This window comes from Theileria equi, chromosome 1 (assembly GCF_000342415.1).
Source record: "Theileria equi strain WA chromosome 1, complete sequence".
NCBI lineage: Eukaryota > Apicomplexa > Aconoidasida > Piroplasmida > Theileriidae > Theileria > Theileria equi.
Window position 1 is genome coordinate 975851 of NC_021366.1, and position 12978 is coordinate 988828.

Consider the following 12978-nt stretch of genomic DNA (forward strand, 5'->3'; position numbering starts at 1 on the left):
TGCCATTTTAACGGCAGCACTGCGTAAGAAATTGTTGGTGAAGCAGCAGCTCAACTCAAATTTAGACGCCGGGGTACTCCCCCATAGCTCCAAGGGGAGAAGCCGAGGCTCCTCCATGAGGCGGCCGGGGCCATGCTAAGCGGTGCCTTGCCGCTAGCGCTGGCAGGACGTACCGGGTGGTCAGAAATAATGAAAACCAAAGAGACAAATGACCGAAAGTCCATGTCTATGCCACACTAAACTCGTAGAGATACAAGGTATAATCGCTGAAGAACTACACGACTGCAAAGAAAAGTTCTGGAACCATAAAATCTCAAGTATAGAAAAGGAACGGGATCTGCTACTACTCAGGTAGGTCTAGGTGTTTGGAACTTGTGCGCTCGTCCAATGCACATTGGAAGAAGAACTCTCGCGGCTTTAGCGGTGAATGTGCCACTGTAAATGTAGGAGGTTTGGTGGAACTTTGATTCCAATGTCTAGACTGAATTTTAGATGACCCTCTAGGGCCTGCAGAGGTTCCACCATCTCTGGACGGAATCAAGTAGAGCTCGCTAGAGGCATCGACTAGGAGGAATTGTGGTAGTGTGACACCTTGGAGTATGTAGTTTGTCGCCAGCGAATGTGTGGAATGTGCCATGCTTTGACTTGTCTTTTGGGACATCTTCCATCCACCCAGACTTTCTTTCATTACATGAGTGCATTTTACGTCTGCCCATTTCATGTGTTTACACTGCGCCTGCATACACAAACTTTTAGGAACAACCAATTGAGGTGTCAATTGGCCGAATTACAGTCCAAGGTTGCCGCAGATCCATTTATATCTAGAAGGTGCCAGGAGTTGAGCGGGGAAAACCACGGACTGGTACCAAGTGAGTTAGAGGCCCTGGAAACATCCAAACTCCATAGACAATTATTAATATATGCTGTAAGTGTTTCCACAATGTTACAGGAGTTTTAGGACCACAATAAGGAGTTAGAGGAAAGGTTATCCCAGGAGCAGACAGTTTCCATGTCATGGAAATACAAGTTTAATGATTTGGAGAGGAAAATTGGAAAGCATGTTGATGAACTGCTTGACCTTACAAAGGATCAAAAGTGTATTGGAGACGTAGAGTATAATAAACACAAGACAAAACACTATTGTGATGTAGCAAAGGAGGCTCTTCAACTCCTAAAACTCGCAAAAGCTAGGATTGATGGCGATAAACACAGGCTAGATTCATACGTTAAACGTGTATCAGAATTGGAAAATTACTTGTCCCAAATTAGGCTCGGTACAGTTTCTCCTCAGGAAGTTATAGGGTCTATATTGTAGTAATTTGACAAGAATGAATGATGAAAAGGCGTTTTTTAATGACTTCCGTGCTACCTTGTCTGATCAACCATGGAACTATCTAGAAACTTCTGACCCAGAAAAGATAAAAAAAGAGATAAAATCCAAAAATGTTGATTTATCATCTTCCTCATCAAATCGCAAACAGTTGATGAGTATTTATACAGAAATACTTCAGTTGATAAAGGCCAAACAATCACACATTGAGTCCCAAAAATTCGATTCTAGGCTGGACATTGCAACACATGATTTCAAGTGTTCTTGCGCAAGAAAGTTTAACGTTGCAGATTCTCTGCCTCCCGATAGTTGTCATGAATCTAAATGTTCTAGCCGAGGAAAACACATAGAAACAGATTCTATTGCAGAATCGCTCTATTCTGGCAATGGTCAAGATTCTGGTGGATCTGTGCTCTCGAGTTTTAGAAGCCATAGCACTGCTAAAAGGGAAGACGATGCAAAAACCGAATCTAGACTTTCAAGCATACCTAGTTGTAAAGATGTAGAGAGTTATGTTCCAGAGATAGCCGATACACCAAGGGACGAGCTAGTGTCGGAGTTGTATAGGAAAATCTCTTCTGTTGTATTGAGCGATTCACAAGAGTCCAATCCATCTATAGAAGATGACCCAAAAGAGCATGTACCATCTCCAAGAAGCCTTGTGGAAAGTCTCTTGTGTACCAGTACAGAAGACTCTCATGAAGAGATCATTTCCAATGATTCTCTTGCTGCTTCAATTCGGAGTGATGGGTCAGAGTCGGTGAGGAGTGAAGAAGCGTCGGTACATGCTGAATCATTGACAAGTAAAGAGGAGTCTCTGGTTGATGTAGTAGCAGTAGAGGATGAGTCAATCAGTGAAGTAGAGAATGTGTCGGATGATGAATTAGACAACGCATCAGTGGATGATATAGATGATAATGGGTCAATGGATAAAGTAGATGATGATAATACGTCAGTGATTGATGTGGATAGTGAAACAGTGGAGGAGGATGAGCCAGTCGTTGACATGACTTCCATCCGCACAAGGTCATTGTCTGTGGGTGACTCTGTCAAGGAGAGTTTGCATGGGACAGTTTCTAGTTGCGAAAGTGAGGATGTGGAGACTATAAAATCATCGATACGTACGGAATCTGTTGAATTATCCCCAGTGGAATCTCCGCATGTTGATACTCCAACTGTCGAGAGTCCAGTGATTGAAAAATCCTCAGAGATGGAGTCACCGCATACGGTATCTCCTGAAGGTGAATCACCCATAGAGTCCCCAATGATTGACAAATCTTCAGAGACATCCGAGATTGAACCTCCAGTGCTTGATAGTCCTGAGCCATTGGATAGGGATTCTCTTGATTCACCGCGTATTGTATCTTCTGACAAGGAATCTGTGATGAGTGAATCGGTGGACTCTCCTGATGATTTGACCAGTGAGGAGTCTGAAGATGAATCTGTCCTCGAGTCTCCGGCTATTGACAAGCCCTCGGGTGGAGAATCTTTAATATCCTCCGAGAGTGAGTCTGATCGTGAACTTTCAGAGACTCCCAAGGATGAACAAGTGACCTCTGATGTCTCTCTAGACTCGGAGAGCGTCCATACTTTGGAAGGAACCAGTTCTGCATCATCTCCCATACGAGATCAGATTGATGCCAATGACGGAGATTCAAGCTTCACAGACACTGAAAGCAATATTTCAAACGATAACTCACAACTCACCGATTCTGTATCTTTCCAAGAAGACTTTAGGATAAAACATATGAATAGCAGAAACACTGACTTGAGCAGTAAACAGTCTATAGGTACGGAATTCTCAACCTATAGTTCCAAATCACGAATTATAGAAAAAATGAACAGGATAACATCGGGAAATGCTCAAGAGCGAGGATTACAAGCTGACCTAGTTCAGTTGCTTGAAACAGTACCGATATTATCCAGTCTGCCTCGTGAACGTTTATTCAACTTATCAAACTATTTCCAGTTGAAATCATATTTTTCAAACAGTGCCATAATTTTGGCCGGGGAAGTTCCCAAGGAATTTTTTATCTTAGCATCAGGTACGGCATCATCGTACATTTATAACGGTTCTAATCGGCCGAATATTTTTAAGCGTAGTTATTGCAGTTCAGACTACTTTGGAGAAATGGAAGTTATCCAAAACTGTACATCACCGGATTATGTTTTTGCGGAATCGCATGTGACGGTTCAGTCGATATCTGCGGATGATTTTAGGATATTACTGGGTGATTTATTTCCAGCATTTATTTCCAGGGCAAGTTCACGGTTTTGTAGTTTATCCAGTGAGGTAGTTGTGAAAGAATCCCTTGTAAGGGCTGTGGATGTCATTGACGGTGTTGAAATATTTTTGGAAAGTCTTCCAATCATTAGTAATTTGCCCAACCTAGACAAGGTTGCAAACAAGCTTAGTTATGATCAATTCACTGATAAGGAGGTTATTGGTATCATTACTAAATCAAACAGATTCTTTATGATTTATAGAGGAACAATTTCTGTGCAAACTTTTGATGACGAAAGTAATAGGCAATTTGAATTATTTACCCTTGGTCCTGGCATGTTTATCAGCTCAGTTTTGTTATCTGAGATATCTGATGTCGCATCAAATTCTTCGTTTGTAGCATATGAAAAGGTTATTTTACTCTCTCTAGATTATAAGGATTTTAAAAAGTACCTTGGGGAAAAGGTGTCAGAACTCAAGGAATATCTGGAATTATTTTATAAATCGGGCGTGCAACGTTTGGCTACTGTATACTCAGATAGACGTTATAGTCTTAATTCAATGGACTCTCTCTGTAATAGTGATGTAATGAACTCTGAGGTTGAATCTCTATGTTTGTCACCATCTAAACATCTCAACGTTAAGCACAAGGCAACATTACCATTTAGTGATGAAGATACTAATATTCTACCGCTCTACAAGAAAGTTGGAGATGGAATGGTGATGTCGATAAGAAATGTTATGGAAAACTCTGCGATCCTAACAATCGAGGACGTTAAGCGTTCTACATTACAGGATATAGAACGCACAATATCACCGCTAAGCAACAATGTACAAGTAAGCTTATCTTTGAACTATGAAGGCGCAGGAGTATCTAATTCCACAGACCAGTATCTTACGTCTTCAATAGCAGAATCATGCATAGAATATCCAAAGCCAGAACCCGTGGCTACTAGAGCAGTGGGACATACAGCTGAACCACTAACCAGCTTGATATCATCCAGTTCCCTGGGTAATAGTAGCATATCTGAGTTGGAATGTGCAAGCACATTGCCGATGGTATCAAATGACCCTTCTCATTCTATAGACTGTACAATTGAATCAAATTCTAACATTGATATGATGGAAGAATTAAAGGAAGGTAATGCAGTATTGAAGATTAATTTTGGAACAATGTTGGATGGGACTCTTGAAAAGGGTTCAACATTTGTGCCAGAGCTACAAGTGGAGATGCGTAAAGACGAACCTGTAGTTTTGGGGACAATTTCCAATGATTCTCTTGCTGCTTCAATTCGGAGTGATGGGTCAGAGTCGGTGAGGAGTGAAGAAGCGTCGGTACATGCTGAATCATTGACAAGTAAAGAGGAGTCTCTGGTTGATGTAGTAGCAGTAGAGGATGAGTCAATCAGTGAAGTAGAGAATGTGTCGGATGATGAATTAGACAACGCATCAGTGGATGATATAGATGATAATGGGTCAATGGATAAAGTAGATGATGATAATACGTCAGTGATTGATGTGGATAGTGAAACAGTGGAGGAGGATGAGCCAGTCGTTGACATGACTTCCATCCGCACAAGGTCATTGTCTGTGGGTGACTCTGTCAAGGAGAGTTTGCATGGGACAGTTTCTAGTTGCGAAAGTGAGGATGTGGAGACTATAAAATCATCGATACGTACGGAATCTGTTGAATTATCCCCAGTGGAATCTCCGCATGTTGATACTCCAACTGTCGAGAGTCCAGTGATTGAAAAATCCTCAGAGATGGAGTCACCGCATACGGTATCTCCTGAAGGTGAATCACCCATAGAGTCCCCAATGATTGACAAATCTTCAGAGACATCCGAGATTGAACCTCCAGTGCTTGATAGTCCTGAGCCATTGGATAGGGATTCTCTTGATTCACCGCGTATTGTATCTTCTGACAAGGAATCTGTGATGAGTGAATCGGTGGACTCTCCTGATGATTTGACCAGTGAGGAGTCTGAAGATGAATCTGTCCTCGAGTCTCCGGCTATTGACAAGCCCTCGGGTGGAGAATCTTTAATATCCTCCGAGAGTGAGTCTGATCGTGAACTTTCAGAGACTCCCAAGGATGAACAAGTGACCTCTGATGTCTCTCTAGACTCGGAGAGCGTCCATACTTTGGAAGGAACCAGTTCTGCATCATCTCCCATACGAGATCAGATTGATGCCAATGACGGAGATTCAAGCTTCACAGACACTGAAAGCAATATTTCAAACGATAACTCACAACTCACCGATTCACCACTTGTGCACTGTGATAGTGAGGATGATCTAGTGAGTTCAGATAATGCCGAAGATTTAGAAAGCATAATTCCATATGACGAGGAGACGTTGATGGCTTCAAAGATGCTCCTTTTGTCAACATTAAAAAACAAGTACAAATCACTTGGAGCTGCATTTGTATCAATGGATGCGGATCGTAGTGGAGTTGTAAGTAGGGATGAATTCTTGGACTTTATAAATAGACTTGGAATAGGTGCCATTGAAGAAGGTGAACTGTACATGCTGTATGAAATGCTCAGAGGTCCGGATGAAGATTCCTTAACCTTTTCCTCATTCTACATGAATAGTGGTGAAAAGGTAAATACGTTGGCAGAATTTAATATACATCTTATCCAACTATTTGGTAGTAGCAGAGTTGCTTTTGAAAGATATTTTGGTTCCCTAAAACGCAATACTACGTGTAGTCGTACGGATTTTACAATGTTAGCTGCAAACGTTGGTATTGTAGAACCTGAAGTTTCAATTTTATTTCATGAGCTGGATATTTGTAGAAACGGTTATGTAACTGTGATGACCATTCTTAAAATGGTAGTAGGTGATTGGGATAGGGATGTTGCAATTGAACATGAGAAAAAGGCTACATCCAGTTACGGAAAATTTGTGAATTATATACAAAAGGGAGATGCTAGGGACTTTAACAAGGAGTTTTCAAAGTCCATTTCAATGAATTTTTTCGATTCTAATGTAGATGGATCTCTAATTACTTCAGAAATGGAAGAATTTGTAATATATGATGAATTGAAGCACTTTGATGTGATATCCTGTGCATTGTTATCGCATGAACCGTTCTCATCACTATCACTTTCTCAGAGACGTTATGTTGCTTCTTTACTTTTAATTAGAGAAGTAGATGCTAATGAATGCATTATGGACAAGGGAGATGTACATGAACTTTACATTGTCCTTGAGGGGAATCTTACAATGCACTATAGAGCATACCTCTATGATAGCACTCTAGAGCTAAATGTGGGAGAGTTCTGTAATTTAGATTCCTTTATACAATCACAACCAACGCAGTCTACAGTCACGTGCACAACCTCTGCAATAGTCGGCGTGATGACCGCCGAATGTTATAAAGATGTTGTGTGGCCCATTATCGAAATGAGGATCAAAAGAGTACCTGTAATTACACAATTCTTGCGAAGCATTGAAAGTTTTAATCTATTCAACGATCAAGAGCTTGACCGCATAGCATGCGCATCGACCATACGGTCATTCAAGCTACATGAAACAATCATCAAAAAGGGCGATGTACCCAATTGGTTTTATATAATATTTGAAGGTTCTGCCACAATTGTGCCAGACAAAAACTTGGAAACTTCAAAAAGAACAAGTGTAGAAAAAATGAATCACATTTGTGCAAGAGATTTAATGGAAAATTGCAACCACAAATTTGCACTCATTGCAAATTCCAAGGTTGTTTTACTCGCCTGGGAACGTACTGAATTCTTTAGGGTGTTTAACAAGACTGGAGCAATTGTCAAGAATGATGCATGCAAAATGGATTTTTGTAACAAATATTCAAATGATCCCAAAGTCAGTAAACGCATGTCAAAACGTGTCTCGTTTGTAGAATAAATTTATGCTATTGAATACATGTGTCTAGGTAGTGTTTATAAAGGTTCCATCCTCCAAAGAATGTTGCAGTACTTCCGGCAAGAGTACCAGAGGTAGAGCCTAATCCGGTGAGAACAGTAAAACCAGCGGATTCAGCAGCAAGAGCTTCAGCAGCTTCAGATTCTTTAGGAGGAGAATCGGCAGGAGCAGAAGTAGTAGCAGTAGTAGAAGGAGCTTGAGTAGTACCAGTAGGAGGAGATTCTCCACCATTAGATACACTACTAGGTAGACTAGTACCAGGGCTTGGTCCTCTACTACCAACATCACCAGGCTGAGTGTCTTCAACTTTATTATCATTGGTAGCAGCTATGTTAGGTTGGTCAGCGGCATTATATTGAGTACCTACAGAAGATGGAACATCATCGGCATCTTGTGCTTTAAGAGATGGAGAGATAGAGTTAGAAGTTTTAGCTTCAGAAGTAGAAGTTCGAGTAGGAGTAACATCTCCTTTATCACCGGAGACTCCATCAGCTTTACCAGCAGGTCCTTGAGGTCCATTACCTCCAACAGCACCTAGTACCGGAGATGAGCCTTCATCAGATTGTTGAGTAGAGGTTTTAAGTAGAGTAACAGCTGTTTTAAGAATATTTCCAAACTCTTGAACTATAGAACTAAATGTTAGAAAACTAGCATCTCCATTTCTTCTAGTACTATGAGACATTTTTCCACCAGAGAGTACTCCAACTCCATCTTTACCCCTTTCAGCAGGAGGAACAAGTTCACCTTTATCACTAACTTTACCAGGTGGACCAGGATGTCCAGAAAGTCTAGCAGCTTTAACTTCAGCTTGAACATCTTGAGGAAGAGTAGTAGTATTTTCATCTCCTCCAGGACCAGGTTGAGGTTCAGTTAGAGCAGAAAGTTTAGTAGGATCATCAGATATTCCATTAGCTGTTTCAGCTTTAGCTTCAGGGTGTTCTTGAGTACCATCTTTACCGGTAAGTCCTCTAGCACCTCCGGACATATCAGTCCCACCCTGATCCTTAGTAGTAGCTAGGTAAGGTTGATTAATAGCAGATTTTTGAGGTACAAGATATTGGAGAGTAGGTTTTGTTACAATATTATTCTTTTGTTCATGAGAGTTAGAGTTTGGTTCTCTATCGCCAGGACTTCCTTGTACAGCAGATTGTTGCTTTTGTTTTTCATCCTCAGATATTTCCTGATTTCGTAGTGCTTCCGCTTTTTCAGCTTCCTCTCGGATTTCTTGCCTTAGTTTTCCTTTATCAAGTTGAACTGTTTCCACAGGACATTCTTGTAATCCTTTACAACCGCAATCATCCAATACTATCCTTAGTTTCATCCAGTCTTTACATTCAAGTCCATTTTTCTCTAAATACTCTGGTTTTATACCAGTGTATATCCATTTCCAAGGATCATTGTTGGAACTTCCTCTCTTATACCAACCTCTATATGGAGATGTTCCACAGAGATATATCAATAATGGGTCCTTGTCTTCACAGTAAAACGTGTATACAGTTTGTATACCTGATATTGGAAATGGTGATCCGTGTAATTTTATATTCCTCCTTTGACCTCTATTATCATTATAGTAGATACCACCCAGACTCGAATCACTGCCTTCAATGGAGTGTTTGTAGTACTTGGTGCTTTGATGTATGCAAGAAACTGTCTTTTTCTCAATGGAGACCTTCTCCACATCTTTATGATCGTTACAACAATATCTATTTTTTCTACCCTTTTCAAGATTTTGATAAAGTTCCTCAGAATGACTTTTAGTCAGATTTAGGGTCACATTACTATAGTAATAGCATAGTACCTTGTCAAGTTGCTCGGAAAGTTGTACAGTAGGCTGATGAATACCATCTTTCTCATAGAAGCTGTCTCCATTACCAGCTTCTCTCCAGTTTTTACCACTTGTACCTGTACTATAAAACCAGGCAGATGTACCACTACCGGAAAGCTTGAACTCAAGCATAAGAGGTACATTTCCACTGCCAGGATATGAGTATAGCCTTATTTGAGAAGCTGGACCGTGCTTAGTAGGATCAATATCAGTGGGCTTACCGTTGTAGGTAACTCTCGATATTCTTGTCTCCCTATTTTGACCACTGGTATCGGTAAGTTTATACTCTGTAATGGTATAATCACTGCCAGGAGGATTTTGTGGAGATTGAGAGGTAGATTTTGATATACTTCTCCTCCTTATGCAATCGGATTTGGAGTTTTGGGGAAGATCACCAGATTGAGAACTTATTATGTTGAATGGGATGGCATTATTATTGTAACAGTTTTGTTGATCAAGTGCCTCCTTTTCGTCCATACCAGATACCAGACTAGGAAACCAATAGTTTTGACCATGTTTACCATAGTACTCAGGGATGTTCTTGTTATCATGCTTAATTCTGAGAAGTATCGGCTCAGTAGGAGCTCCATTCCAGTGGTAAACCAAAACCTCCGTAACATTGGATATGGATCTTCCTGCTGTTCCTATCTGACTTTTATTCTCTAGTTTACCATTTAGTGTAATTTTTGGGTTATTAGGTTTATGGATGTACTTTGTAAAACCTTCTGGTACATTGATAGTGCCCTTGGTGACCGTAAAGGTAATGTCACCTCCACCGCTATAGATTGCTATACTCCCATCTTTTGGTTTTTGGGAAATGTCTATTTGAGGATAGTTCCTTCCATTTCCACTCATCCTCCACCATTCTTATCTCGATCTCAAAATCCTTTCAAGACTCTGAGATCCATGAGTAGTTTCAGTGCGACCAAAGGGAGCATACAGTAGAGATAGACTCCCTCGTAACCAGCTCACCGTCAGAGAGAATCTCCACAGAACAAGATGAACAACTATCAACACAACAAAAGGAAGCACAGAATAGAATGTTCTAATGAGACTAGGACTAGCAACATTCATGGATTTACAATAGCATGAGTCACACAACTCATAAAATTTATGTAATGACAAGCTTGTCATGTACATTATGCACTAACGGTGCTGACGAGTGTTGTCGTTAAATCTATAGTGATACATTTCCTCTTCCGTTGGCCAATGTTGCTGAATAGGTAGTTGAGGCGGTGATCCCATTGGCATTTGGTTGTATATGATTTTGTTATTCATTACTTGAGGAGGCACATTGTACATTTGCACTGGTGGCGGTCGTCGCATCACTTGCGGGCTCTCCATTGGACGAGCACGGAATTGCATTGGAATCTCACCCTTGTCTACTTGCTCATATTGTCTTGGTCTCTGCTGTTTTGGTGTAACATCAATTGGCTGAGCCTTTCTTTTATTTTCCGACTGCGATGCAACTGTGCATGGAGCACTATTGAAATTAAGAATTTTAACATCTGAAAAAGTGCCTTGTGAGGCCAAATGCCCCTTTCCAAGTGCTACTTTGGTATACGCTGCAATAACCTGTGAAATATTGGTTTCTTCCGTTGGAGCAGAATGCAGCTCTGTCATGTATCCTTGCATTAGTTCCGATGAATAAGAATCAGTTTGGGAGTCAAATGACTTTGATCGTTGCTTGTCCCACGCTCTAGACTTTCCCAAAACTGAATTTATATCTGGTTCGAATATCTTGGTGTACAAGAGATGGTTTGACGGTGCGAGCTTTGATATGCTAAGAGCAACACGACGTACTCTGAAATCCTTGCGCACCCTTCCAGAGTAAAAGAGGGAATAGACAAACATTTTGGTAGGTATGCCCCAAAATCCAATTCTCAATTGTCTGCGAATTCTATTTGACCATTCACTATATCCTAACTTCTTCATCAAAGATTCCCTTGAACCATTTATTGCGCACAACTCCTTTATTGAATTATAATCAACCTCATCGTGCTCATTTGAAATATAAACTTCATGGCGAACACATGTTGGCACTAGCAAGGCAGCGTCAACCTTGTCTGTTGCGACTTCTCGCAATACGATACGCTTCTTTTCAGTTTTACTCTCAGAGTAGAGCCTTAACTTTGAGAAAATATTTCCATCTGACTTTGAACTCTTTGTACCCACCACATTGTATGAAAAAACGCGGCAATCTCCCTTGTAGTTTTTATCTACTAAATCTCCGAAAAGGAGTTTACACCCAGAGTCCTTCAAGCCTTTTTTGTCTTGTCCACACATATCATGCAAAGACTCTACGATTGGTATAATGGGTCTAAAAAGCTTTGGTTTTGGCGGTGGATCTATAACAGAGAGGATTGTCTTTGATTGCTTCGGCCCCAATAGTTTGCGAGATGAATTTATCAAACCGCGGGGTGTCCTTGAAAGCTTGGAAAAGACTGCTTCACATGTTTGTGGGTGAAATTCACGACGCAAAAGGCCTCCAGAACTTGACCTCAAGTTCAAAGCGATAGAAATTAGGGGCCAACAACAGTCACGTAGCATCCAACTGTCCAATAGTTCAAAGTCATTTTCATTGGGAACAACTTCATCCCACTTTAAAACAAGCTTTTGTGTATTTGCGGGTTGTGCAGGTGGTGTTTCTATGAAATCGCGATAGTTTACAGAGAGACAGAATGGGTCAATATCATCCCTTGGTATACGTCTAATGGGTAGCATTGACCCAAATGATGTCTGCGGAGGAAAAGTTCGACTCACATTGGCATAGACATTTAATTGTTCATGCTTTGGTATCATTGGAGAATTGTTTCCCTTGAGTGTGTGGATAAGCAGCATGAGTGTGTTGTAATCGTGTTCATGCTTTGGTTGTAGAGCCGGAAGTGTGAAGACATCCAAATCATCATCTGGCGGCCTATAAATTTGCGGATACAGCTCCGCACCCAGCCCCAAAAGATGTGTTACAGTTGTATTCATTACTTCATTCTTTGATACTTTGACCACGTTTGTAGAAATATTCTTGCAAAGTGGCACGGTGACAGCTAGCAGGTCAGCCTCTTCATTTGGAACATCTTCCATAAACTCTAAAGACAAGTCTGGTACGCCGGTATTCTTTACCAGTCTTGAACAGTAATCACGTAGTCCATCGGTAATTTGGCTGGACGCCTGCAAATTTGACCAGAACTTGGTCACATGGTAGGAACAGAGTCTGGCTGGCCAATCCCGTTTGAGCTTTCTCTTGTCACGAATAGCCTTGTTAATCGAGCCTGAAAGTTCCTTTGCTACGTGCGTTTTCCAGCGTCTCTCTTGGTAGTAATCTATGGCCATCCAGTTCATTTCCTGTAGGATGAGATCGCGGTAGCTGCGACTCCTCTGAGAAGGTTCAGGTGCCAGTATGCTATAACCATTCTTGACTAGCGAGTAGGCGTATCTCCACATTTCAAACTCGCTCATCTTGAGCCTTTTCTTTTCTGGCTTTGAGTTGAATGGTGAGGGCGGAGCATTTGGGTAAAAGGACGTGCTCGGCGCGTCTATTAGGTTATCACTGATCATTTCATTGTATACTCCACCATCTGAATATTTTTGTGAAGGGAATAGAGGCTACACAGCGCACTTACCACTTTTACGATCCAACTTGGCTGGAAGATGGAGTGTTGGTCCCACCTTTAGGTCTCTATTCATAGCCATCAT

The 12978-nt window shown here is 41.1% G+C and overlaps 4 protein-coding genes across 4 annotated transcripts, besides 1 other annotated feature; 2 read left to right on the forward strand and 2 right to left on the reverse strand.

Moving 5' to 3' along the window:
• Positions 1 to 208: 208 nt before the first annotated feature.
• BEWA_022540 (hypothetical protein) lies at positions 209 to 1315 on the forward strand (the record flags this gene model as incomplete). The annotated part of the gene is made up of 3 exons (XM_004829015.1): positions 209 to 351; positions 757 to 925; positions 959 to 1315. 3 exons carry the CDS (start codon positions 209 to 211, stop codon positions 1313 to 1315), a joined length of 669 nt encoding a protein of 222 aa, XP_004829072.1.
• Positions 1316 to 1328: 13 nt separating this feature from the next.
• On the forward strand, positions 1329 to 7442 carry BEWA_022550 (hypothetical protein; the record flags this gene model as incomplete). The annotated part of the gene is made up of 1 exon (XM_004829016.1): positions 1329 to 7442. The coding sequence occupies one exon, from the start codon at positions 1329 to 1331 to the stop codon at positions 7440 to 7442; it is 6114 nt and encodes a 2037-aa protein (XP_004829073.1).
• Positions 7443 to 7449: 7 nt separating this feature from the next.
• Positions 7450 to 10140, reverse strand: BEWA_022560 (hypothetical protein; the record flags this gene model as incomplete). The annotated part of the gene is made up of 1 exon (XM_004829017.1): positions 7450 to 10140. One exon carries the CDS (start codon positions 10138 to 10140, stop codon positions 7450 to 7452), a length of 2691 nt encoding a protein of 896 aa, XP_004829074.1.
• Positions 7575 to 7679: a microsatellite.
• Positions 10141 to 10431: 291 nt separating the features above from the next.
• BEWA_022570 (hypothetical protein) lies at positions 10432 to 12840 on the reverse strand (the record flags this gene model as incomplete). Its single annotated transcript, XM_004829018.1, has 1 exon — positions 10432 to 12840. One exon carries the CDS (start codon positions 12838 to 12840, stop codon positions 10432 to 10434), a length of 2409 nt encoding a protein of 802 aa, XP_004829075.1.
• Positions 12841 to 12978: the final 138 nt, after the last annotated feature.